Source organism: Candoia aspera, chromosome 1 (assembly GCF_035149785.1).
Source record: "Candoia aspera isolate rCanAsp1 chromosome 1, rCanAsp1.hap2, whole genome shotgun sequence".
Classification (NCBI taxonomy): Eukaryota; Metazoa; Chordata; class Lepidosauria; order Squamata; family Boidae; genus Candoia; species Candoia aspera.
In genome coordinates this window covers 303,952,448-303,978,385 of record NC_086153.1, presented here as the reverse complement: position 1 = coordinate 303,978,385, position 25,938 = coordinate 303,952,448, and the positions used below count along the sequence as shown (strand labels likewise).

General features: G+C 37.8%; 1 protein-coding gene across 3 annotated transcripts in view; it reads left to right on the top strand.

The window, feature by feature from the left end:
* PTPN21 (protein tyrosine phosphatase non-receptor type 21) overlaps positions 1-24,994 on the top strand; it is a 69,611-nt gene extending 44,617 nt beyond the window's left edge. For 2 of the 3 annotated variants that reach the window (XM_063290202.1, XM_063290201.1), the window contains exons 10-20: positions 1,202-1,281; positions 6,478-6,579; positions 8,926-8,986; positions 10,064-10,154; positions 11,901-13,363; positions 15,332-15,469; positions 16,251-16,472; positions 17,121-17,249; positions 17,784-18,018; positions 19,344-19,504; positions 20,224-24,994. In XM_063290202.1, coding sequence (XP_063146272.1) covers positions 1,202-1,281; positions 6,478-6,579; positions 8,926-8,986; positions 10,064-10,154; positions 11,901-13,363; positions 15,332-15,469; positions 16,251-16,472; positions 17,121-17,249; positions 17,784-18,018; positions 19,344-19,504; positions 20,224-20,352 — 2,811 coding nt within the window. In that variant the 3' untranslated portion in view covers positions 20,353-24,994. The remainder of the gene's footprint in view (positions 1-1,201; positions 1,282-6,477; positions 6,580-8,925; positions 8,987-10,063; positions 10,155-11,900; positions 13,364-15,331; positions 15,470-16,250; positions 16,473-17,120; positions 17,250-17,783; positions 18,019-19,343; positions 19,505-20,223) is intronic. The other variant, XM_063290203.1, reaches the window with a different exon arrangement.
* Positions 24,995-25,938: the final 944 nt, after the last annotated feature.

The following is a 25,938-nucleotide window of genomic DNA, read 5'->3' as shown; positions in this document are numbered from 1 at the left end:
CATGAAACATAACAATTTTACAGAATTACAGCTAACCATTTGAGACATACTTCAGAGTTACACAGTTCCATGGATTTTTTGAGACGCCATTTTGCAGTTCCTCAATATAGATTATATAGATCGAGTGTTGAGTTGGGAACAGGCAAACTTGTATGGATATTCCTATTTATCCATTAAGTTCACTAGTTCACTTTGGGTTATTCAGTCCCTCAGCTTCATCTATCCTTTGCTGTGAGGATAAAATGCAGGAAGACCTGTGTGTGTGGAGGAAGGTTAGGGTAACAATTTTTATAAATAAATATAATTCATTGATTATTTATTGGCTTTCAAATATTGAACCTTTTTATCAATCATGAGTATTCACTGGAGAAAAAACACAACTTAATTTGAATGTGCTGTGATCAACATCTATGACCTCAGCTGAGACAGGCTATTTATTGAAGTGATACTTCATAAGAAGTAGGAGCAAGATCTTGCAGGTGCCTATTTGTTGATTCTATCAGGCCTCCCTTTTTGCAGTCTAGACTGAAAACAAGAATCTCAGAGCTCTTATTAACAGTTTTATTAGATGGAAGGATAAGGTTATAACACAAGAATTCCACTGAATTAGATAGTAAATGAGAACTTCATTTGCAGTGAATGAAGTTCATTCAAATGAGGCACCTACACATAGGGAGTTTAAGATGGTAAAACTCTTGTCCATCTCTTCCTCATTTTCCTGTGCATGGATCTGGAAGCTTGCCTGTTTTGTAAAGGAAGAAGAGTCTGCATCTGTTTCCTGTTTGATAACTGTTATTCCTATCTGTGTGAGAAATAACTCTCACAGATATAATAGTTGTTTTGTAATAAATTCTGAGGAAGCCCAATATAGACCTTCATTGCTATAATAGTATTCTACATGCAGTGTAAAACTTGAACTTGTTTTGAACATGTTGCATTTTCATATGTGGGAATCATAAAGAAGGCATCTCCGTGTGGCTACAGAAGGAGGCAGGCATGTGTACTGGCTGGGATTTTGCTTCTCTCTGCTGTGCATGACCTTTATATAGCAAACATATTGTCCAATCCAGGTCAACTCTATAGATTCACAGGGTCAATTCACTTGGCCCTGTAAATTTATAGAGTAGGGAAGTAATTTGGATCTATGCCAGGCCTGCCCAGGAACCTTCTTTGTTTCACAGGTATCTTTTCTCTTTGACAGGAAGATATGGAAACAGCAAAATACGTGTGGAGGATGTGTGTGGCCAGACACAAATTTTATAGATTAAATAAATGTAGCCTGTAAGTACTGTATCTTTTAGTTTGTTTATCTGATATTTATAAATAATTAACTTATTTTCTTTTTGAATGCATATTCCTGATGTTGGGACTTAATTACCTTAGAAATTTTATTTTCAGCATTCATATAGCAGCTGTGTAAGGCAAGGAAGGTTTTCTTGCTCCAGGTTCTGACAAAAATGACGTGGATCAAACTGTGAGAAAATATTACTAGTACATTCTAGAACTATTGTACTAGAACTAGAGTATGGATTTGCAGTATAACATCTATGAGCATCCAGATGCCTGCAAGATTGATGGATGGCTTTCCTGGAACCTCAGAATTAAAAAAAAATACAATTGAAAGAAATAACACATGATTTCTGGCACTCTCATCAATATATCATGAGATTTGAAAGCTTTGTGAAAATTTGCCCTTTCCCCTTCCCCTTCCCTTCATTGTGCTATCACTCAAAATAAAACAGTAGCACCCACCACCTGAAAAATGGCTGAGCTCTTATATAGAGGAAGAATTATTTCAGTCCAATGGCACAATTTGTCAGGGATTTCAGAACAAAAAAAGAATGAATAATGGGTACTGTGTAGCATGTATTTTAGTAGCCTATTAAAAAATCTTGAGAACAAGTTTGTTCAAGATTTTGTACAAGAGTTTGCACAAGTAAAGACATTGCTCTGGATTTGGGATCACTTCTCTCAGTACTCTTCTGTTAACAGAAAGTAACAGTGATTCTGTGATGTCAACTAACAAAAGGACATTTTTTGGATCCAGCTCATACAACTCATCCAATAATGCCATTGCAAATAGTCCCTGAAGCTCCAAAGATATTTACCTTTCTAAATGAACATGTGGATTAAATTAATGAAAGCAGAATATAATCATCACAGCAGTGTCTGTTTCCCAGCTGACAGTTTGTGCATCATTTTAATAGCCACATTCTGAATTGTCATACTTCAACAAGCCCTTTATAGATTTAAAGAGAATAATGAATCATGGTGCTGATCTATTCTTCATGTTCTGTCTTTTATCAAGAAGAGCCAAGTGTAGTGCATTTTGCATTTTGGGTGAGAACATTCTTACTCTGACTTGCTCTTTACCAGTTCAGAGACTAACACTGATGGAAAAATTATTAGCCTGCCTTCTTTTGGGAAATGGCATATGGCACTGGAAACATATGTGCCCAAGACCAGGGCTAGGCAGAAGGTAGACTGTTGAATCAGTAGAGACTTTGGCTTTGTGTTTAACTTAACACATTAGCAAACAGCTTTCTTTCACACAGCCTAATTTCTGAAGAAAAATGCCTGTTTCGGAGGGGGCATGGCTTAGCCTTTGTAGGAGGTGGCATGCTGGTCTCTCAACCCACCATGATCAACTACTTATCTATATAGAATTAGCTTCTAAAACAATTAAGAAATGCAAAGTCTCCAGGAGAGGTGCTTTGCAACAAATGAAAGGGATCAAAATGTACATGAAAGAACCAATGGATTTTGAAGTATCTCTGGCAGATGCTGAAGACTGTAATAGACAAAATAACCTCTGAAGGTTATTTAGAGGCATTAGTGACAAAGCTGAGAATGATAACATGATATATTATATTGCAACATAACTTAATGATCTCTTCCCCGATATACCTTTGTCTGAAAAGAACATAGGACGTGCATATAGGATTCAAAACTCCAGGCTTGAAAAAAAGTTGGAAAAAAAATCAAAGGATATTATAGTTATGTTTCTTAATGAATGCACCAGAGATAAAATTATTCAGGAAGCCCACAAGCTGAAGCAAATAAACTGGGGAAAAGACGAAGTTTTGGTTTTTCAAGACATTAGTCAAACTACCTTACAAAAAAGAATTGCATTCAAGCCTCTAACAGAACTGTTGATAAAAATGGGAATTTGTTATAAATGGGGATTTTCATTGAAACTTACAACTTTGAAACCACATGGAATGGAGATAATTTCTGCTATTCAGGACATGGATAAAACCCTGGCAGACTTGAAGAGGACTCCCCTTGATGCCACTGAAAAGAATGACCTTGGAGATTAAAACAAGCAGACAGAGTTACAAAAAGATGATTATAGATAAAGGAGGAGGCAAACAGAAGCAAGAGCAGAAGGGGGAAAAATAAGAAAACAAACTCTTTATGTTGACCAGTTAAAGATCTAGCACAGTATGTAAAACTTGAACTTGCATTAGGACTTAAGAAAATATACTTAAGGTACAGTTGATTTATTAAGACAAGTATATATTTTATTGGGTTGGGAGGGTAGAGAGAGCAGGAAAACATTTCCCCACTTAGAGTGAGAAGGGGGTCAGAGTGATCCCTGGTAAACCTCTGTAGATTCATTCCTGGTCTAAGACTGAACAGGGAGGGGGGATTGGTTAGGAAGGGGAACATAGTTATTGAAAATTTAGGGATCATTATAGAGAGAAGATTTCTGGGTGAGGATGGATATGACTAGGTCTGGAAGTTTCAGAGGGGAAAAAGTAAGAAGAAACAAGATTATCACTGGTACTAGCTATAGAAAATTTATTCTTACAAACCCCGAATATATTCAGATTATTTTATAATATGCAAGGTATCCAAAGCAGCAATGATATTTTATGAGTGATATCTGTACTTTTATTTTATTTAATATTAAGGGGTTGAGGTACACAAAAAGATATAGAATATTTAGATATGTAAGATCCTCCCCCCCCCCCACATTTGTTATGTCACAAGAAACTTTTCGATAGACAGTGCAAAGACAAATATTTTAATAAACAGTATTTTGCTCTAGGAACTAAGAAGTCCAGAAGGGTTGCAAGTCTATTTAAAACTGATTTAAACTTTAGAGTTCAGAGATTATTGAAGGGTAACAATGAAAGGTTTGAATTGATTAAGGGAGAATTAGATGCATTACCAAGCACCATCATTTCAAATTATTCTACAAACAAGGTCAAGTACAATTTCTTCAGAAAGTGCTAAAGAAATTAGTACAATTTGGGATGGAGAATTTGATACTAGGAGGAGATTTAAAGGCACCTCTAAGGTAAAATGGGCAACCTAAAGTGCAGAAGGAAGTCTCTTTAATATTCTCATATGCTAACATTATTGCAGACTCAAGGACTGACTGACACATGGAAAATTATGAACCCCAGTTAAATGGATGCTCATATTAGCTGAATAGCCATAACTATTATTCTGGATTATATTATATTTGGTTATCTAAATCTCTAGTAGGCCTAATCCAACAAGCGCAATAACACCTCTTTGCATATCTCACCTGTTCAGTATTTTTAGACCCCAAACTGCTTTTTTAAACATACTTGTGGTGATTTAGTCCAATACGATTGACTATCCAAGAAGCAAAAGAAGCTCTGTCCCTTTCTAAGTATTTTTAAAGAAAATAATGCAAAACAAACATCTCCAGTGATAAGAGGGGAAGCAATTAAACAGTAATAATAAGGGAATATATTAATCAATGGAATATAATTAAAAAGAAGAAATCAAACCTATTTCATAAATTAGCTGTCCCTCCTCCTCCTCCTTATAGTTCAGTGAATTACAGTAGTGTTACCTTGTAGTTCTGGACTTTAAAAAGATACTTCAGCTCTTTTGCCTAGATAATGGTTCCTGCATATCTCCATCAAGGTCACCTTTTTTACTTCTACAGTATCATCTTTTTGGAAGAATGTGTTTAAAGAAATGTCTCACATAAGTAAACAGAAGATTCAATTCACTCCAAAGTGTAGGTTTGCTACACATATTTGATGAATAGAATAAGACATTGCAAAGTAAAAAAAAAATCATTAAGTTTTTGCTCATGGCAGTCAAATTAGTTACTGCTAAACAATGAAAATATCAGGGTAATATTTCAATGGATAGATGGCATTAGAACATCTGATCTATAGCTTTGCTTGATAAAGTCTCTGGTAAAATCGATTGTATGACAGGCCAAAGTAATGAATAATTGTTTTACAGGGAATGATGGATTTTCATTGTTTATATAAGCAATAAGCATCCTGGAAACAGTTTGTATCAAGCATTATGGGAATGTTAAAATATACCAGCACTATGTATATTTTTGAAATTCAATTTTTTTTAATGTGAACAAAAAAGGAAGATACCTGCTTCAAAGAAGACCTAAAAAATGGAAATGGAGCTATGGGGACAGCCATGTTATAGAGGATGTGATGCTCACTATAGTGCTTTTTTTTTCCTTCTGTGACCTGAAACCTGTCTCTGAAACCTTCCATAATTTAAATAATCAAACACCTGTGCTAAATTCTTAGTATAAGAAAACCATAACTTTACTGACTTCAGCTTTTTTTGCATCTTTTTGTACTTTCCTTTTAGAGACATTTTAAAGCCTGTGCAGAGAGAGGGGAAACATGTATTTTAAGCCATAAAGTGTAAAAGAAAGAGAGAGGATTTTGTACTAGTCAAAATGACCAGAATTTCAATGTTAATCCTTGGAGGTCTGCAGGTTGCAAAATGAAACCAGGGTTGCTTTTGCTCTAGTTACATGTAATTACTCTGTTGGTATGTAATTAATGTTCATGCTATTGATTAATTGATTTTAAAAGAAGAGTATTGTTCATGGAAGATGATGCTGAGTTTCAGATCATGAACAAGATTCATGCATATCTTAATATGGTAGATGTATACCATTGTACAGGTTTGCTTCTAAAAATAAATGTACAACCAAATAAAACTCTTTTCTGCCTAGTATTGGACTTGGGATTTAAGCATGTATGTGAATATTTTTTGTCTCCTAGTTTGCTTAATCTAACATTTTTTCCCCTAGCTCTGAGGATGCAAAATAGTTCTGTACTGTCATCAAGAAAACAATATAAACATGTCCATGAAGTCACTAGGAGTTAAGTTCAGCTCAAGGGAGTTTTTACCTTTTATGTGGATTACGAATTCACATTTTAAAATAGCAGTAATCATTCTTTTCCTTTTAACACAGGCCTGCGGGTTTGAATTAGAGATCACACGTTTTCATAGCTGTTTAACAGAACCCTTCTGTAAAAACAAGTTTATGTTTGCATTCTGCTGTCTAGGAAGGGTTGGGAGGTCATAACCAAATGAGAGATGTGACCCTTAAGAAATCTACTTGAAAATCTATTGTGATATCACATTGGTTGTAGCCAACATCCTTTTTCTCAATGTGCTGTTTCACTGCCTACATTTTGTCTGCATATGCCTTGTCTTTAGAGACTCCCCAGATTCTTCGCCTGAGGAAGCCTCTCAGAAATCTTTCCTCATTCTTGCCTTTCCACGCTTTCCAATCCTTTCTCGTCCTTCTCCGCCAAAAGGGTGAGCCAAAAAATCAATCTTCCTTCCTTCCTTCCTTCCTTCCTTCCTTCCTTCCTTCCTTCCTTCCTTCCTTCCTTCCTTCCTTCCTTCCTTCCTTCCTTCCTTTCCTCCTGCACACTTTGCATGTCTAGTATTTGTAGTGCTCCCATATTTATGCTCCCACAGTGATGAGATTAAAAGAAGCCATCCCTTTGGACATCAAATTCCAATAAAAGCACCATTTCCCTATTTCTGTCTATCTTAAACATATGAAGAAGGTGGGAGTGGGTACGTCAGGTATGACATTTTGTTTCAGAATAAATGTATTAGGTTGGCATCGCAAACAGAATATGCCAGACCAATTTTTTAATGAAACTTTATGTTTGCAAGAATAGGTAAACATTATAACATCGTTGATGAGCCAATGATTTCTGTCACGTAGCCAATTAATATGGGATACAAGATATGCAAAAAGAAATTATTTGGATAAGCTTCTTCACAGAAAACTATCTTATTTCAGGGATACTTAAACAACCTATTGCCCCTTTTGTATGTGGGAACAGAACTGAGTCAGAGAAAGTTCATAAGCCAAGAATTTCAGTTAGAATGGATACATTCACATGTCTTAAGCTATAAAAGGTTTTAGCCGTGGTTTGAGGAACAGTCTATAAACAAGACTGCCACAGTCTTTTAGGTGAACAACCATAGCTCCTATTTTCAACTCTTGGCATTTTCTTTTCTTTTTAGTGGCTCTTGTCATGCGTCTCTCTGGACTAGTTTGATGTTTGGGACGTGGCACAACCCCCCCCATAAACCACAAAAAATGAGCCTTGCTAAATCATAGTTACAATCAACAAGACAACAAAGAAACTATATTTTAACCATAGTTTACTACCTTAAAACAATCTATATATTTTTCACAGACCCCATTCCCATATTGTACTAGGTATGTCACAGTAAGTTAACAACTATTTGTGACGTGGGCGGCCATATAAATTTGATGAATAAATAAACTTGCCCATCCCTGGAGGAAAGGAGAGAAAACAGATTGGTAGTAGGTCACTGTCTCACCAGCACTTAATAAGAAACCATGTTTTGACATTTGAACATTAATATAGTTTCTTTCCAGATGAATGAGTCTGAGCACTGCTAATCAAAAAGCAATTTTGTATCTCTTCCTCTTCCTTGGATCTTTTTTATGGGGAAAAGCACATTGAAATTAATGGTGTAAAAATTCAAAAAGATGATACAGTAGACTGTTAACCGGCACCCATGGGGATTGGTAGATGCCAGATAAATGTAGTTTCTGGTAGCTTGAGAGTTACTATTAAACCCTAATATCCACTAGATGGCAGCAGAGAGATACAGATTCTTTTTGCTGGTTGCTTGAGAGTGCCGTTTTTTTTTCCGGTTTGATTTTTGTGCCGGTTGCTTGAGAGTTCCAGTTAACTGAGGGTCTATTATACCTGATATTTTGTTTGGAGTAGCTTAAATCACAGGATTAGGGTAATATTGTTTTATTTTTCAAATGCTATGACAGGCTATGTGGACATTATATGAGATGCTTTTCATGCATCTTACTATATATTTTGTAATAGATTGGTCCATTTGTAGTCCAGTTTGGAATACGTTTGATTGGATTTCTCTGGGCTGTGATATAATTATGTCAATCAGTGTAGGCATGGCACTTGAAAAGTGGTTATGCATATCTAGCAATGCATACTGCTCTGTACATTTTTGCCAGTATATCCTATTCACTGTTTGATAAAGTTACATATGGCATTGTGATTGGACAAAAATAAAACCTCCCCTCCCCAGCATTTCCTCTATCAACTAACAAGGGAAAGGGGAAGATTATTTTGAAGTTTGCTTAGAAATTCACCAGTTACGATTAAGCATATACTTGTGTTTAGGTTGTAGCTGGATTAGCTACAGTTCATGTAGGTGGACTCTGCTGATGGCTAAGCAATATTGTTCTGTATATCATGTTTCATAGTCTGTTGCTTTTCTGAAAATTTAAATGGTTTCCCCCCTGGTACTCTAATGTGAATGCAATATTGCTGTATCATCTGATGAGTATTCATAGTCTTCTCAACTGCCACTGGAGAAGATGCATGTACTAACATACAGTATTTTGATTTGATTGCAATGTGCTTCCAGCTGTGGAGGATGAAGTCTACATTTATAATGTGGCTGCAAGTGGTTCTTTGGGAGAAGAATCATCTTATGAATTTGAATTATTACAAACTACAGTCTTAAAGACACTTACTCCGACTAAGCATACTGAAACTTATGAATATACATGAATAGGATTGCACTGTGATTGATGTGACTGCAAAATATGTATTCTGTCATTATGCTTTGTAGACAAGCTCAGACAGTGACAGTGAATCCAGTTAGAAGGCGATCATCCTCCAGGATGTCTCTGGTAAGCACTCTGTATCTGAGCTGTTTCTTATTCCTTGGGTTGCTTTTTTTTAAGATCTGTCAATGATTTTATAAGTCAGTGGTGGATTCAAAGCTAGTCCTTAACAAAGAAAGTTGTTGATATAAAGTAATTGCTGATGGAATAAAGTTTGCCTATATCACTTTTAAACCTTTGGTAATGTGAATTAGTATTGATACCTCCTTTCAACTTGCATCATGGGAGACAGGAATAATTTACTTACTAGACTATTGTGTTTAGTTGATAAATACAGGCAGTCTCTCCTCAATTCCTAGGACAGATAATTCACTCTTTCTCAAAAAAAATTTGGAAGAACCATGGAGACCCACTTGATAACTCCTATGGATTTAACCATAGGACTACACATTCTGAGAGTTAAGTAGGAAATCCATTCTGCTGACAATATAGTATTGCTTTAATGGGAAAGGAAAGAAATTTATAAAAAACACCATATTTCACAATCTCTTTAGGGACTGCTTTAGTGGAGCAAAGAATTTCTCAGATATCTAACTTCTATATTAATAAAAGTCCATTTTAAATCTGTAACACTGAAGAAGATCCAAAGAACAAATCAGCATTATTCTCTTCTTTCTGAAAAGTCCTCTTCAAGATAACTTAATACCTTTTACAATGCATGGGTTCCTATTAGCTGTTTTTTCCAGGGAAGCGAGTCACACCCACTTCCTAAAATCACACTTAACTGTGATTCAGCCAATCTTGAATTTGGTTTTCTTGGCAATGCGAGTTGGAGGCCACTGTTACTGTATTGATTTTGTTGACCAATCCAGGTTTTGCACATCTGAGCAAATCCATAGTAATAGTCTAAGTTAGTTAATATATATGCTTGGTTTAATAGAATTATTGGAAATTCTAGGGCAGAGATATACCCAGCTCTTTCATCTCTACAAAACATTCTTGTAGTTTTTAATTATATTAATTAGCCAGAATCTTTATTCTTGTGCTCAGACTTAAAGTACATGTGAATGTTTGAATTGGATTAAAGTTTAAGTTTCTATTATTATCCGACTTTTATGTTTGCTTACTTCAATATCTCTTTAGCAGCCTAAACCACAGCCTTACATGATGCCGCCACCACCACCTCAGTTACACTACAATGGACACTACCCAGAACCATATACATCCTCACAAGGTAAAGTTTCAGCATTTTTAGGAAACTGGAGTAGTCTGCAAATAATTGGAAAATTTGGGGAAAAATAGATTCTGAAGCACTGTTATGCTGTCTTCCTTAATCTGGCTTCCTCTCAATGTGTTAGGATCATATCTTCAAGGATTCTCAACGTCTGATTGTGCAGGTTGGGAATTCTGAGTGTTGTAGCCTGAAAACATTGGGAGGGTGTCATTGGGGAACCATTAATAGTTAATGCTAGGCAGTTGTTGGCATAATCAGTGGTTGGATTCAAATGAAGGCATAATATTGTATGTAAATGCAACAACTGAGGTTTATTCAGTAAACCGTTTTCATGTTTCAGTTTGCATGTTCTAAGCCATGTTTTGTTTAACCACAGTTAAACAAAACATGGCTCAGGAGGACATGCAGACTGCTCAGGACCTGAATGAGGAAGTGATTGTATTGCTTTGATGTAAGAAGAGAAGCTGCTGCCTTGTCCCAGATCAAATTGTTTGTCACGTTAAGTTGGCTGTTGAGACTGGCAGGGCTCTTGAAGTTCTCCAACCAAAATCTTTTCCATCATGTACTATCTTGTTGTACACATTGTAGAAGGAGAGCCATGTTCTTCTATGGTGGCAAAAAAAATCTGGAGGAGTCTGGTGGCACCTTTTGTGGCTGCAGCCTATGAAAGCCTATGACTTTTAATAAGATGTGTTTAGTTCAGTGTTTCTCAGTCTTGGCCATTTTCAGATGTATGGACTTCAACTCCTAGAATTCTCCAGCCAACATAGCTGACTGAAAGTGGCCAAGTTGAGAAACACTAGTTTAGTTGGAAAAGGTGCTACCAGAAGGAGTCTATCAGAAGATCATGTGCTATCTGTATCCTTAAAATGGAGGTTCTGGAGATTGAACCTGGGACTTTCTACAAAATATATGTTCTGTCATTGAGCTATTGTCTCTTTTTACTGCATATTACCTTAAGTTTCCAGCTGGAAAATACAAGAGCATTAAACAAAATAAACCTGTGAACTCTGTAATTCATAGTCATACTATTAACTTTTTTAGAGGGAGAGTAAGAAGTAATTACTAAAAGCTTATTTGTTCAGCTGGTATGCAGGGAGGATACTTTTTCATTACAAGAGCAGCATTCACTCATAGGTAGCCTTCTGGAAGCTGTATACCAGCAGTTTCAAGAGCCAAGATTGCATGCACTTATGAGTACTGTATTTGCAACAATTAGGTTTGAAAAAAGTCTCCTAATGTTGCCAGTAGCAGTCTTTAAGCAATTTTACTCTGTTCTTCTGCTGAAAAAAGCCACTCAGTGTGGCTGATTACAATGTAAGGAGAGTGTTGGGAAGAAAATAACAGCTGGAGAGGGATGTTTTTCTTTTTACCTGCAGCTCTCACCCCCCACCCCCAGTCTACTTCAGGCTTTCCTTCTCAGAATGGGAAGGCTGGTGGGTGAGCAGACAGGTGGATCTGCTCATGTCCTCAGATGAGCAAAATGAATGCCTACACATGGCTTTATTTCATATATCCATGTATTTCATTAAATAGAAGCTGCTTTTGCCAATGGGTCGGAATTAGATGTCTTGCACTTTAAATACTGACAATGAAGTTGTCATTTATTTACTCAAGAAGGCATGACTTTATTTTTAATTTTAAAAACATTGGTGAGATGGAGGATTGATACTGTGATAGCAACTGTTTTATGTCTCTCGTTTACCATTTTGCGGGTGTAAATAGATGCAAACATTTGTATTCCAGATAATCTCTATGGGACTAACCAGAATGGCTATTACTGCCACTCTCAAACTAGCCTGGACAGAGCTCCGCATGACTATAATGGCAGAATCCGCAATGGCAGTGTCTATAGTGCTCACAGCACAAATTCCTTGAATAACCTGCAGCACTATATGCAGCCATCACCCATGTCCTCCAACCCAAGCATTACCGGCAGTGATGTCCTCCATTCAGATTATGTCCCATCGCATCGGCATAGTGCCCTAATACCACCTTCTTATCGGCCTACCCCAGATTATGAGACTGTGATGAAACAACTAAATCGAGGAATGATGAATTCAGACAAACAGAGTCATTCCATGAGAAATCTAAATATAGGCAATTCATATGCTTACAGTAGGCCTGATGCCCTGGTGTACAGTCAGCCTGAAATCCGAGAACATGCTAACGTTGCTTCCCCTCATTCTGGTCACTACCCATTTAACCTGAATTACAGCTTCCACAGTCAGTCCTCATATCCGTATCCTGCTGAAAGGCGCTTGGTTGTTGGAGCAGTGAGCGTTCCTGAGCTAACAAATGTTCAGTTGCAGGCCCAAGATTATCCTGCACCGAACATCATGAAGACTCAAGTATATCGCCCCCCACCTCCTTATCCTTATCCACGACCCGCTAACAGCACGCCAGATCTATCTAGACACCTCTACAGCAGTAATAGCAACCCTGATCTCATCACCCGACGGGTCCATCACTCTGTCCAGACGTTCCAGGAGGACAGTCTGCCAGTTGCCCATTCCCTTCAGGAAGTGAGTGAGCCTTTAACATCAGCCCGGCATGCTCAGTTGCAGAAGAGAAACAGCATTGAAATTGCTGGCCTGGCGCACAGTTTTGAGGCCATGAGGATTAAAGGGAGAACCATGTCAGCATCAACTGCAGATGTGGCTTATCCAAAGGTGATCCCTGCTGGATCACAGACTTCTGTTTTCCTAGGAAGGGCAAAACAAGAAATTGAGGAGCAAGAGGACAATGTGAATTATGGGCATAAGAAATCTCTTTCAGATGCAACTATGCTCATTCATAGCAGTGAGGAAGAGGAAGAATGTGAAGAAGAAAAAAAGGCTAATCCAGCTCTGCCATTCATCAATGGAAAACCCCAGCTTCCTTCCCTAATGGCATGTTATCCAACTGAATCTTTATTGAACTATCCTTATAGTTCTGTTGCCTCATCTCCTGGCCCTTTACATATACATGAGCCTAAATTGCACATTACTGAGACTGACAAGAGGGTAAAAGACGTGAGTCCCTCACACATCATGGGTGACTCTCAGTTGCTAAGGAGAGGAGATGGGCTGTTAACTCCATCTGTGTCCGAGTCTGACCTAACCATTTCTGCCCGGTATAGAGTGCGGAAGGATTCTGTAAAGAAGAGACCAGTGTCTGAATTACTGTCAGGGAAGAAGAATATTGTAGAAGGGCTGCCGCCTCTAGGGGTGAGTTATCCTCTTTTCCTCTTTTTATGCCATATTTGAAAAGCTCCTCACTTGAACCAATCACGAGACCGATGGGCATTGTAAGTACATGTCTCTGTCAGGTCTGCCACTGGCAGCACCTTTTCATGGGATTTGTAGGCAACTGGACATGGGTCTGAAGGTATGGAAAGAATGAGGTTTATTTTCAAGCTGTGGTCCCTTCCCTTTATATTCCATGGACTCCCCTCAAGTTTAGTAGCAGAAAATCTATTTAATGAATTACAGATTTCCTTTCTGGATTAGCTGCTTTATGTTAATATCAGCTTTTCTATGTAGTTTACCTTTATGGTACGTACAAAGATGAGCTGGGAGAAAACTCTCAGTATTTGTAGCTAACAGTGGAGTTACAATCCCAATACGTTTAGAGGGCACCAGACAGGAGAAAAACAGTATATACTGTACAGGGATAGCATGTTAACACCCACATAGAAGTTGATCCACATGAACTTGTTTAATGGTCCTACTGAAATATATGAAACCTCCCAGATATAGCTGTTAGGATTCCCTCATTACTTCATGAGAAGTAACATGCAGTCAGTTTAATGGATATGTGAATTGTGCTTTTATTCCCCAATGGCTTTACAAGCATTCCCTTGTCACTGACAGTCCATTATGCCAGGCCATGTCTCATATAATTGGCACACAATTGGGTAAGCAGGATATGTTTGGGGAAAAGATGGATACCTTTTTGTCTAGATCCTTAAAGCTCTGCTCCAAGAAACAAGCCATAGGCAATGAAGACTATTGCTACTTTCCAGTTAGTTACAAACAGAAAGGAAGGACTCCCATAGGTGTAGGGGAAGGACATCCAGTGCAGTCCACAACTTTTCCTAACTTAGTGTTCTGCAGATGCATTAGACTATGCTGGTTAGAGATATAAAAAGAGTTGGTGAATATTGTTTGCAGCCCAGAGTCACTTGTTGAGATGGGCAGCCATACAAGTTGTTTAAATAAATAAACAAATAAATAAATAGTTGGAAAAAAACTTCCAGGACCCCCTGATCAAGAGTGTTGGACTTCTGAATGTCAGGTGACAAGACCCATCCTTTCTGCTGTACCTTAGTGACTAAGAGGGAAAAAAATCTCCACTAGAGGTCCTTTGTGGAGAGCTTTCTCTTAGTCCCTTGTGAAGAGGTGGTTTTTTTCTTTGCCTTTCTGTAAGGGACCAAGGGAAAAAAGTAATCCTCTCTACAAGGAACCAAGGCTTTTTTCCCCCTTAGTCCCTTGCAGAGAATTTTTATCCCCCCCCCAACCCCACAGAATCTTTTCAAGTCCCCAATCTTGTATTTTATAGTTAGAACAAGGATGGGCAGAACAATTCCTATCACTCCTAGCCAACATGGCCAGTGGTTACGGATGGTGGGAATTGCAGCCCAAGGCTGTCCGGGGTCTTGTAGTACTAGGCTTGGATGGGGAAGTGTTCATATCTTTATTTCGCTGCAAAGTTTGGGCTACTGGACTCTAAGCCTCACCTATCTTACAGGGTTATTGTGAATGTAAATAGGAAAGGCTTTATATTGGCTTCTCCTTGAGTTCCATGGAAAAAAGAGCAAGGTTTTAAAAATTCTTACAGAATAAATTGATATCCCTGAGGTTGTAGCTGCCATCCCCTAATGTTCAATTTTTATTTCACTGTTCATTAAAGTCCACTGTCTTGGGCAAGCCTGTTTATTAATTCTGTGACATTTCAGAACCTTGAGGATGAAATGAAGATAGGCAACATGGAAAGAATGTTGCTTTGTTGTCATTATCTGTAGAATTTTGTACTAGCTAGAGGATCTGGTGGTGTGCCCTTTCTGAGTGCTTGCAAAAGGAGGACTGGAAGCATTTCTCTCTCTGGTTGTGCCCAATCTTGTTGCTCCTCCAGTGAGCCAATTTGTCTCTGGTTTCTATCATAATGTATTTTGAAAGATTGTCTTGTTCCAACAGGTCATGAAAAAGAACAGAGCTGAAGCTAAAAAAATAGGACCTTTGAAGTTAGCGGCTCTGAATGGACTAACATTATCTAGTCTTCCTCTGCCAAATGAGGGGAAGGAGGAACCTCCCAGAGCAACAAATGATGAACGGGTTGGTCTGATGTTTTCCTAGGACTGTGATTGTATGTTGAAAATTCATATCCAGTGTTTAGTTATTCAAACTTGGCTATCCAAATTAATTTTTGACACAAGGATAGGCATTGGGATCGGTCATCAGCCTGTCAAGCTTGGTTCAGATTCTTCTATCTGCTTAGAGCACATGTATGTTTGAAGCTGGATTTATTTATTTAATTTTAGTTAGTTAGTTATTTCTTCATTAAAAATGGTTTAAAATGTTATCCGGTACTTACCATGACATTTGTTTCCTAGGCAGTCTTCATACAGCAGACAGTTGGTATATGAAATGGTAGATACCAACCACTATATTACAATCTTTTGATATTGGTTCCCTGTTCTGTGTGTCTCAGAGTATGGTCAGTGGCCCTAAATAAAATGCAGGGCCTGTTCTGTGATGATACTGAGCTTTCCGAATGATCTTTGGATTCATCTCATTTCAGTTGCTTGGCTATTTGGAGGTTCACTGCTAGCTTTTATTTGTATGTGCATGTAAATTATTTAAATTGCTTTAGTATGTTTGCCCTCGTTTGTAACAATGGGAAGGAGCATACAAATATTTTAAATATGTTATGAGCCATTGGGAAACCTGGCTTAAGGGGAAAGGCAAGCATGGTTTAGATAAACTCAGAAAATGTAAAATCGGAGTTACAGTATATATTAATTAGTTTTTAAATAACCCATGTTTTTATACTACACATATATTTGTGGAGGGGAAAAGCCCTAGTGTGATTCCCTCTGTTTTTCTATATTTTTAGTTCAAAGGTTTGGAACAACGGTTAGACCAAGGGATGGTGTTTACAGAGTATGAACGGATTCAAAAGAAAAGGCTTGTAGAAGGTGACTGTTCAATAGCCCGTCTGCCAGAAAATGCAGAAAGGAACCGATTCCAGGATGTGCTTCCTTATGATGACACTAGAGTTGAGCTAGTCCCTACTAAGGAAAATAATACGGGTTATATCAATGCATCACACATTAAGGTAGGGTCAGAAATAAGATGTATACTTATGAACAGTTCTTCCACTTAACTTTCAAATGCCTCTGATACCTCTCCCCACCCTCTGCAAAACCTGAAATCATACTCAGAATAAGTTTGAGCTAATATAACCACTCGATAATGCTAAAATAATTGTAGTCTGACACAGCAAGAAAGCACAGATTGGGGAGTACTGGTTAACCCTATATAAAATCAAGAATGTAAGTGTAAAATGATTTCTTAGCCTTGCCTTCACTCTTTTTTTAAAAAAATTATTTTTATCATATGGCATAGCAGTTTGGTCTTCATGCTGCTTTTTCTTGCTGGGAAATCCTAGACCAAACTGGCTCTTGCCCTCACTCTGAAATCCACTGAAAAAGGCATACTCTCCGATTATTTTTCTCTGGAGGTTATGGCCCCACAAAGCATCTTTTGAACTTTCTGATTGGTATGAAGGGAACCATGTTTAAGGAAAAGAATGAACATATATTTTGTTTCCATTTTTAGCATTTAGGTATTACAAATCTCTGTTTCTGGGTTTAAATACAGAGATTAAAGAATATGGATGGGGTTTTTTTCCTTCTAATTCTTACATTATGGACTAGTATCCTTTCATAACCTTGGTATCCATATCCTGTTTCTTATTCTCCAGGTCTGTGTTGGGGGTATGGAGTGGGATTATATTGCTACCCAAGGTCCTTTGCAGAATACATGCCAAGATTTCTGGCAGATGGTATGGGAGCAAGGGGTTGCCATTATAACCATGGTGACAGCAGAAGAGGTAAATCTATCTTCCTGAATCATATTTCTGCCTTCAAAAACGTAATTATGAAAAGAATGTATGGGTCAGCCTTCTGTTTAAGCTGATTTTGTCTTGATTGGGTTCCAGAAAATGATGTGGAGAACCGGTATGGAAAGTCAGTCAAAACCAACACATAGCTTACCCCGGTTTGGTGCTTTCTAGATGTTTGGGGACTGTAACTACTAGAATTATCAGCCATCTTCATTCTGTCTGAAAATGTGGGAAGTTGCAGTTCCAATATTTTTGTAGGACATCAACTTGGGATGTGACTGTTTTAGGAACAAGCAATACATACTCAGATACCTGCTGACCCAGGTATCTCATTGGCTCATGAAACTCTTTGCCCAATTTGAATTACAAGCTATTTGAAGAGATAAAATAAGGGATGAAGCATTAGTAACACCTTGGCCAAAATTAATAATAAATAACATATTAACAATAAGTGTTGTGGAACATTCTTCAGCTACACACAGGCCAGTTTATTCTTTTGCTGATTAAACTTAACATTTGCAGGAAGGTGGCCGAGAGAAAAGCTTCCGATACTGGCCACGACTTGGTTCAAGGCATAACACGGTGACCTATGGGAGGTTCAAGATTACCACTCGATTCCGGACAGACTCTGGTTGCTATGCCACCACAGGTTTGAAGATCAAACACCTCCTCACAGGACAAGAGAGAACAGTTTGGCATCTTCAGTACACTGACTGGCCAGAGCATGGCTGCCCAGAAGACACAAAAGGGTTTCTGTGTATGTTTTTGTCTGTCTTTGTTTTTTACACATTGTTCATCTTCTATTATTTCTTCTATTATGTGAAAGCACATAATGCAGGAAACCTGCTGAAACAAAGTAGGTCTGGGGCTGATAATTGCCTGCATGGAAAACAATATAATCTGTATGCTGCCTTGAGTTTAAATGTTTAAAAGGCCTGTTTGTAAGGCTGGGGTTATGGGGGATATCTAAAGAAAGCCTTGACTAGCCAGGTTTTGCCTTCCAGCTATGATTCCTCAGGCCATGTATGAAGTCTAAATATATACCTTCCACTATATGCATGGTGATCTGAGTGCCGTTGCATGCCATAGTAAGGTTAGCCTAACCCAAAATTACCCTTAATCTCAGAAGTTTTAGGCCAACTCAGCCCTGAAATACATTGTAAAAATGCTCAAATCTTCTAAGGTTTAGTGTTCTCACAAGATTTCAGCCTGTATGAGTGTGTGTTTGTGTGTGTGTGTGTGAGAGAGACAGAGAACGAGCGAGCACGAATGCAATTTATTTGGGATGTGGCCATCATCAATGGCTGTTTGGCGTCTGTGCTAAAACAGAGTTTAGTGCAATATCATTGTGCATTTTGTACATTACCCCTAATGTCTCTTCGTCCCACATTGCTGTAAGGATAATTGAGGATACTTTTGTTTTCATTCCTGCATTGTTCTGTTTGGAACTTCAGTCATACTTTTAAATAACCAGTCATTACATTTTCATCACAATTTGTCAGCTAAGAGAAAATGAGAAATTGTGGTTAAGGAGACACAGAAATAAATTCATCTCTATTTCAGAAGGGAAGGTTGTGAGGAGCATGCAAGCCTGAAGCTTACTGAAAGAAATATACCAATATTTGCATAAAGTTATTTATGCTATGTAAACAAAATCCTAGTTTGAAGGCAAAATATTCAAACAGAATGTATGTTTATTTGTGTGCTACATTGTGCTGAATAGTCATATTTCCAGTAAGTGTGTAGCACTGACAATTCTCTCTTCAGTCAAAGTCACCTCCAAGTGATTGGTGGGTACATTCTTGTAGTTCTTTTGGCTGTAATACAGACATGGTTTGCAGTTTTTTCCCCCAGGATGTTTTGCATCATCTTATCCAGCCTACAGTCCTGATGTTCTCTTAAGATCTCCCATCCAAGTACGAAGCTCAATCTTGTTTAATTTCTGAGCTCAAATTTGAACAGTTCAATATATAGTTGGAATTCAGATAAACACATTTTTCTTACTACAAAGCCCCAAAAATATTGTCAGCGATGTCCAATTGAAATGATTTTGTCTTTCTTCTTTTCCGCTGGATCCAACAGCATATTTGGAAGAGATACAGTCGGTACGGCGCCATACCAACAGTACTGCTGACCCTGCAATTCCCAACCCCCCTCTGCTGGTGCACTGCAGTGCCGGTGTAGGAAGAACTGGAGTGGCCATCTTATCAGAGATCATGATTGCCTGTTTGGAGCACAATGAGGTTATTTCTTAATTTTTAAATTAGGGATCATGGGAACCAAAGGGGATACCCATTGAGAAAGCCTGCTAAAGATTATCTCATAGAGTGCCGATCCCTATAATGTGCCCAACATTCTTTCAAGACTGGGGTAACTATTGGACAATAGTGATTAATTGTAATGTGCTTGTCCCCATGTTAGATTGGAAACTACAGAGTTAGGCATCAAAAACGTATCCGTTGCCTTTCTGACTCAAACCAAAATCCACAAAAACTAGCATTTCTCCAGGAAGGTATTCCTAAATGCCTCTTGTCAGAGCAGAGCACAAATAGAATATCACGTCGTTCCCTTCCTCTCCTGTCTCTTTCCATTCTCCGATATTTAAAGACTTGTCACATAAGTATCTATATAGTCGTCAGCCCTTCAAGGTAGTCCAGACAAGAAAGCAAAACCATGAGTACCAACACTACCTTTATTGTAAGGTTACAGTAACAGCATCTTGCAAGTCTGAAAGCCCTTCTCCCCTCCCCTGCCTTTACTTTCCAGAGAACTAGGGAGGGTCCCTTCTGGGAGGCTTTCTCCACCCCCATTCCTTCTGTGGGCTATCTCTTGTCTGACCGTTGTCTAGGCTGCGGCTCCTCCTTCTGTCTTCCAAGGTTATTCTCACAGTCATTATGCCAGTTGTTGCTTACTATTACCACTTAAATGACCATTTTCCAACTTACGTGTGTGTGTTTTTTAGGCATTGGATATCCCACGAATGCTAGAAATGCTGAGGCAGCAGAGGATGATGATGGTGCAAACCCTAAGCCAATACACATTTGTCTATGGAGTTCTTATCCAGTTTCTCAAGAGTTCGAGGCTTATATAAGTTTTCTCCACCCAACTTCGAAGTCTCGTTCTTTGCAAGAGTTTACAGAAGCAGAAGTTTGCCTTCCAGGAGAACATGTTTCTCATGTAGCCTGAAGATTCTGAATGCCACCTGACACTGCTTTTGCAGAGCAAGACGTGAAGTGCATGGGCTCCTTCCTTAGTTCATGCAGAAGAGGAAGGGAATGCGTGCAGGTGTTTTGAAATGGAAACATACATATGTACACAGTGGTATTGTGTTTTTCATGTACTGATGAGACCGTGTTGCTGGAGACATACAACTGCTGATCCTATGAAGACACTACTGCACCATACTGAAAATCATGATGGTTATTTTTTTATTAATTAAAAGCTATGCCTATGTATACTTGTAGATATACTGTGTGTGAAAGAAGTGTGCCCTGTGTAGACAGTAATCACAAATGGCATCATTGTGCTTGAGTTTTCTACTCCAATCTCTCTCTCTCTCTCTCTCTCTCTCTCTGTGTATTATACTGATTTTATATTGGAACCAGCATCAGCAAAAAGCCATTAAAGGAAGCACTTAATGCAGAGAGTGTTGGGCTTTCTTTTGTGAGGGGTGGGGCACTCCTCTAGAAGCTGCAGGCTACAGATGGCACACAGTAAAAGAAATTGAGTTTTTTGCTTAAGATTTGTAAAGGGAAAAAGGATTAAAGGTGACAGTGGCTGGTAAAGTTTGTGGTGTCATAAAACAAGTAGTTGGCAAATCTTTGAAGGAAACAAAAAGAAAATGGGATGGCAAAAGCCAGCTGCTTCTGTTTTATCCTCCAACAGGAGATGATCGTCGGGTCACATTCTAGGCCAAAAAGAAAAAGTATTGCAAATCCTATGTAGCCCCTCAAAATGTCAGAAAGTAATTATTGATGAAGTGTAGCTCCAGAATGATTTGTTTAAAGAACAGTTTGCTACTTGTGGTTGAAATCAAGCTGAATACAGGTGAATATTTAAACACTTCTTAAATATTTTATTTATCTAGGAAAGCAGTATGTTTATCTGCTTAACATACTGTACTAAATTTTTGTTTTAGGAAAAGGGTTTGAACACGGAGTACAAAAGGACTTGGTTTAATGTGGAATGTGGCTATTGGTTTGTATAACAGCAAGTGGCTGTAATATTGCTTTTGTTTATAATTCCCTATCAAGAAAGTAAAAAAAGAAAAAAAACGAACCTTTTTTGGAGTCACCAAATTTATTTATCTTCTCTCCTGGATAACAGCAGTCCCTCCAACAACTTTGTGCTAAACTTAGAAAGTCTACTTGCTTCTTAAAGCAGAAATGATTACTGCTTTAATTGAGTTATAGCTGATGGAAACTACTTATGAAAAGCAAAACAGTTATGTATTTTCCATAATGCTGTATAATGTCTCAAAGAGATTGGAGGCAGGGAGAAATGGATGGACAGATGTGTACAGCACAGTAAGTGTAGTGTGATACCTTGAATAACATGGAGCTATTTCTTCAAAGCAGCACTATCTGGGCCTCTGAGATTATTGTATATTGTTAAGCCAGAAGTTAAATCGATCAGTGTTTGTGGTGCAGACTCTAAGTAACATTTCTTTTAAACTTTAGCCATGTCTGTTCTTGCGTTATACACTCTCCAGTGAGATGTCAAAAGATGTATCTGGGATACTTTGAGTATTTGATTACTCTTCATGGCAAAAAGAACAAACAGAAAAGTCAGATTGGTTGGTACTAGTGATGCTAATTTCCAGTGTGCAAACTCAGTTTCCCTTGTTTTTTCACCCCTTGAGATATGTATGTATTAACTAGTTTTCTAGCTAAGTTTTACCAGGTGACAAACAGTAGCAGTTTCTGAAAATGATCCATTTGAGATGTGGGCTTTTGCCTAAATTCCTTGAAGAAGCATTTCATTTTGAAAACACTATCTTCTTCAAAAGAGCTTTTCATCAAGTTAGATATCCTGCATGAACTTTTAAAGGTGGGATGGGGCCATGCATTAGAGAGGGCCGAAGATAAATTTGGAAGTGTTTGTATGTACAATACTGTACAGCAATCTGCAAGATGATACTCCTAGGGCATTCATTTTAATTTTTGAAATGTAATATGGTATACAAACATGTAGTCCAAGTCTATAAAGGTGTGTTCCAAATCGTTTTCGAAAATTCAAATTTTAATTTTTAGGGCTTGGTTAAATTCTATCTTTTGGCTCTTCTAAGTTCTGTGGAAAAATATTCACTGTAATGTTTTCTGTATAATGAAATTGTTCTCTGTTTATTTTGGCCTGACTTGTGCAGCACAAGGTGGAAAGGGAGAAGTGGAATTTTTATGTTATGGATTAACCTATTTTTGAGCTGAATTGAAACAACAGCAGGTCTCCAGAGCTCAAGGATTCTGCTTTTGTTTGTCTCTCAGGTGGAATGTCTTTTAGCAGTTATACTTACTAAGATGTAAGAAAGAACAGGTTGATTTCTCTGTTCTGTGCTTGAATGATCCATAGCCTTAATTAGCATGTACTACAGAGCAAAATGTACTGCAAAGTGTAGTCATACTCAGCATATCTACAATTATATGCACCTTGTTAAGTGATTTCCATGTGAACAATGACGGGCTATCGCAAGCAATGTGATTTATATGGTTGCTCTGCTGTTTGTGATTGTATGTGGTTTGCAGTTCTTAAAGCTAAGCTCAAGATCAGACTTATAAGCTAACACTCTTATAAGCAAACATTTTAGACCTATTTCAGTGCAATGAAGTGAAGAGTTCAGAAATCTCAGTGGTACAATATTGTACTGTCCAATCTTGGTGCAATCCACAGGACTATGGAATTACTCCTTTCTTTGTGAGGCATACTCTTTTCCTTCCTGTCCTGCAAAAAGCAGTTGTAGGTCAAGTTGCTCTAACATTAGTTTGGGCCAGAGGGGAAATATTTTGAAGAATGTAAAAGACTGGAAAGGGGGAAAAGGCTGCTCTCTGAATTGTGGATCTTGTTACTACAGTACTATAGGGACCAGTTTCTTTGTCTTTCTCTTGCCATTTTTTTTTTTTTTTTTGCACATTACCCCTTTGGAAAAATGTGCAGGTCCAAGCTGTAATATTGGATATTCTAGGTTAGTGTTTCTCAACCTTGGCAACTTGAAGATGTGTGGACTTCAACTCCCAGAATTCCCTAGTCGGCATGGGGAATGGCTGGCTGGGGAATTCTGGGAGTTGAAATCCACACAACTTCAAGTTGCCAAGGTTGAGAAACACTTGTCTGGATCTTTGACTGAAGCAGACCCCTCTTGCAGTGTATAGTGAGTCTTTCCAACTCAATTCTTGCTCTATTATTCTGAACAAATCCTTTGGGCATAATTTTCCTGAAACTGCATTTTATATTTTGAACAAGCTACTAAATGAACTAGTACTGTATGTTGTTTGGCCAAAATCAATGTTGACATGATGCTGTGTTATGAAATGAAGAAAGTGCCACTGTGTTTTTTCCTCAAAGAAGTCCCATGGTGCTAAATAAAATAGCATTTGCTGTAATATAGATGAAGCAAACCACATAGTTTTGGTTAGTGTATTAGAATGCATGTCTTTTAGAAATTCCACTGCTTTATTTAGTCCTCTAATATTTAAGCACAGATTGAGAAGAAATTATGCCTAAACATATGGAGGGAAGTTATGTGTCATTTTGTTTTATTAGAGCCACCTTTAAACATGAAGGAATTTGAAACCATCTAAAATGAGCTTCCATGTTCCAGAATAGGTTCACTAAACTATGTTCCTATTAAATCTTCATAAAAGCTCAAAAAATACCCAAACCTTGCTAAAGCATACTTTTTAACAGACAAAATACATAAAATCAGAAATATCAGACTTTCTTCATGATGCTGTTTCCTTGTATTAATCTTGGACCCAAAATATGTCTGACCTCATTTGTTGGATTACTGTGAGAGACAGTTTGGATTCATAGGCTACTACAGTGGCAGGGAATATATTTTGAAGTATTCAGTTCTGTGCTTTTTCAGCCAAGGAACTACATGGGTAAGGTGAATGAACAGGGGTGTGCATTCCCATGCCAGTAGTATCCTCCCAAGGGACTGAATGGCACTTGTTTGGAAAGAACTGTGTCATGAGCATCATTCATGTCCTACCATACTGGAGAGACCTTGCGTTGGAGTCCAAGAAAGCAACTCCCATGTCTCTCTTCTAAAGTGTGAAGCTGTAGAGCTGGAAGTTAGTTTTTGGGGAAGGGACTGATATTGCAAGGTATGTTGTATCTTGAAACAGATACCTCAACATCCCACTAGCCTTAAGCAATTATATCTATGCAAGTGAAAGAGATGATGGTTTTTACACAATTTCCCCTCTTCTTTTTTATGTCAGTATACAAGGATTTTTGCAGTATCTTGCTTGAACAAGTGTCTGAAAATTCAAGTATTATTTTTTAATGTCAAGCTAAAGTGTTTTTTTAAACAATAAGCTCTACTTTATTTCAATCAATAGTGTAAAAATGTATAATTGCTGCAGCTTTAAATCATGTACAATTGAGATGGGTTTTTAAAACAATGTGCAGATTATGTTTCATAGGGTTGTTTTTCTTTGATATGTAATATATGTGAAATGAATTATATCATAGTCTATTTTTGCCATGAAAATAAATATTTGAAGCGCTTAAAACATGAGTTGTTCCATAACTTTACTGAATATTGGTCTTTTGGCCATAAATAATAATAATAATAATATAAAAACCAATTCATTTCATAATCCAGAACAGAATACCTTCAAGTATGTTGCATAGAATTATTTATTATAACTATTTCCAACTGTCTGTTGCATAACATTTTAGATCAAGTAATTAGTTGCAGGCATACTGCAGCAGTAGTACCCTTTACCATTGGCAAAGACTGAAGAAAACTATGCCATTTCCTGGGAACTCTGTGCTGGTATGGGGCTGAAGATCAGTTCTGTGTTCCCAGTGTGTTGTGTTTGAGCATAAGAAATAAAGAGCTTAAGCAAATAAAGTTGCAAATGGCTTCCTTCAATGTAGAGGAACAGTGCTATAAAGCTTAAACAGGGGTTGTAACTCTTCTGTTTGGTTTCGACACTAAAATACATTTAAAAATAAATAAAATGTTAACATCTTACATGGTTAATGTTCTTACCTGGTATTTCATGAGATCCCATGCATGAGATTTTGACCATTTCTAATTTTTTAAAATATAAATTGGGTGTTCTCCCAACCTCCATGAGTGTTGCAGGAGCCATGATGTTGACTTCTAAATTATGGGTGGGGTTAATAAAGAGAGACCGGATTCTAGGCCCCACTGAACTGCAAAGCTCAATAGGGTGGCCGGTTTTTCGCTGCCTCTTTGTCACAAGATCATTGTGCAAGAATTATTTTGGGAAGAAAAATAATCACATAAATTGCTTTGTTTCTAAGACGAAAGCTGTGATACGAGCAGTTAATAAATAAATTAGAAAATCGTATGCAGTGCTGGACACATTTTAGGAAGGGACTGACAAACTAAACCACCCAGAGTTCCTCTTCTGGGGGGAGATGGGCGGTGGCAAAAATGGATAAATAAATAAAAATATAAACTGGAATGTGTCCTGGAAGAAAA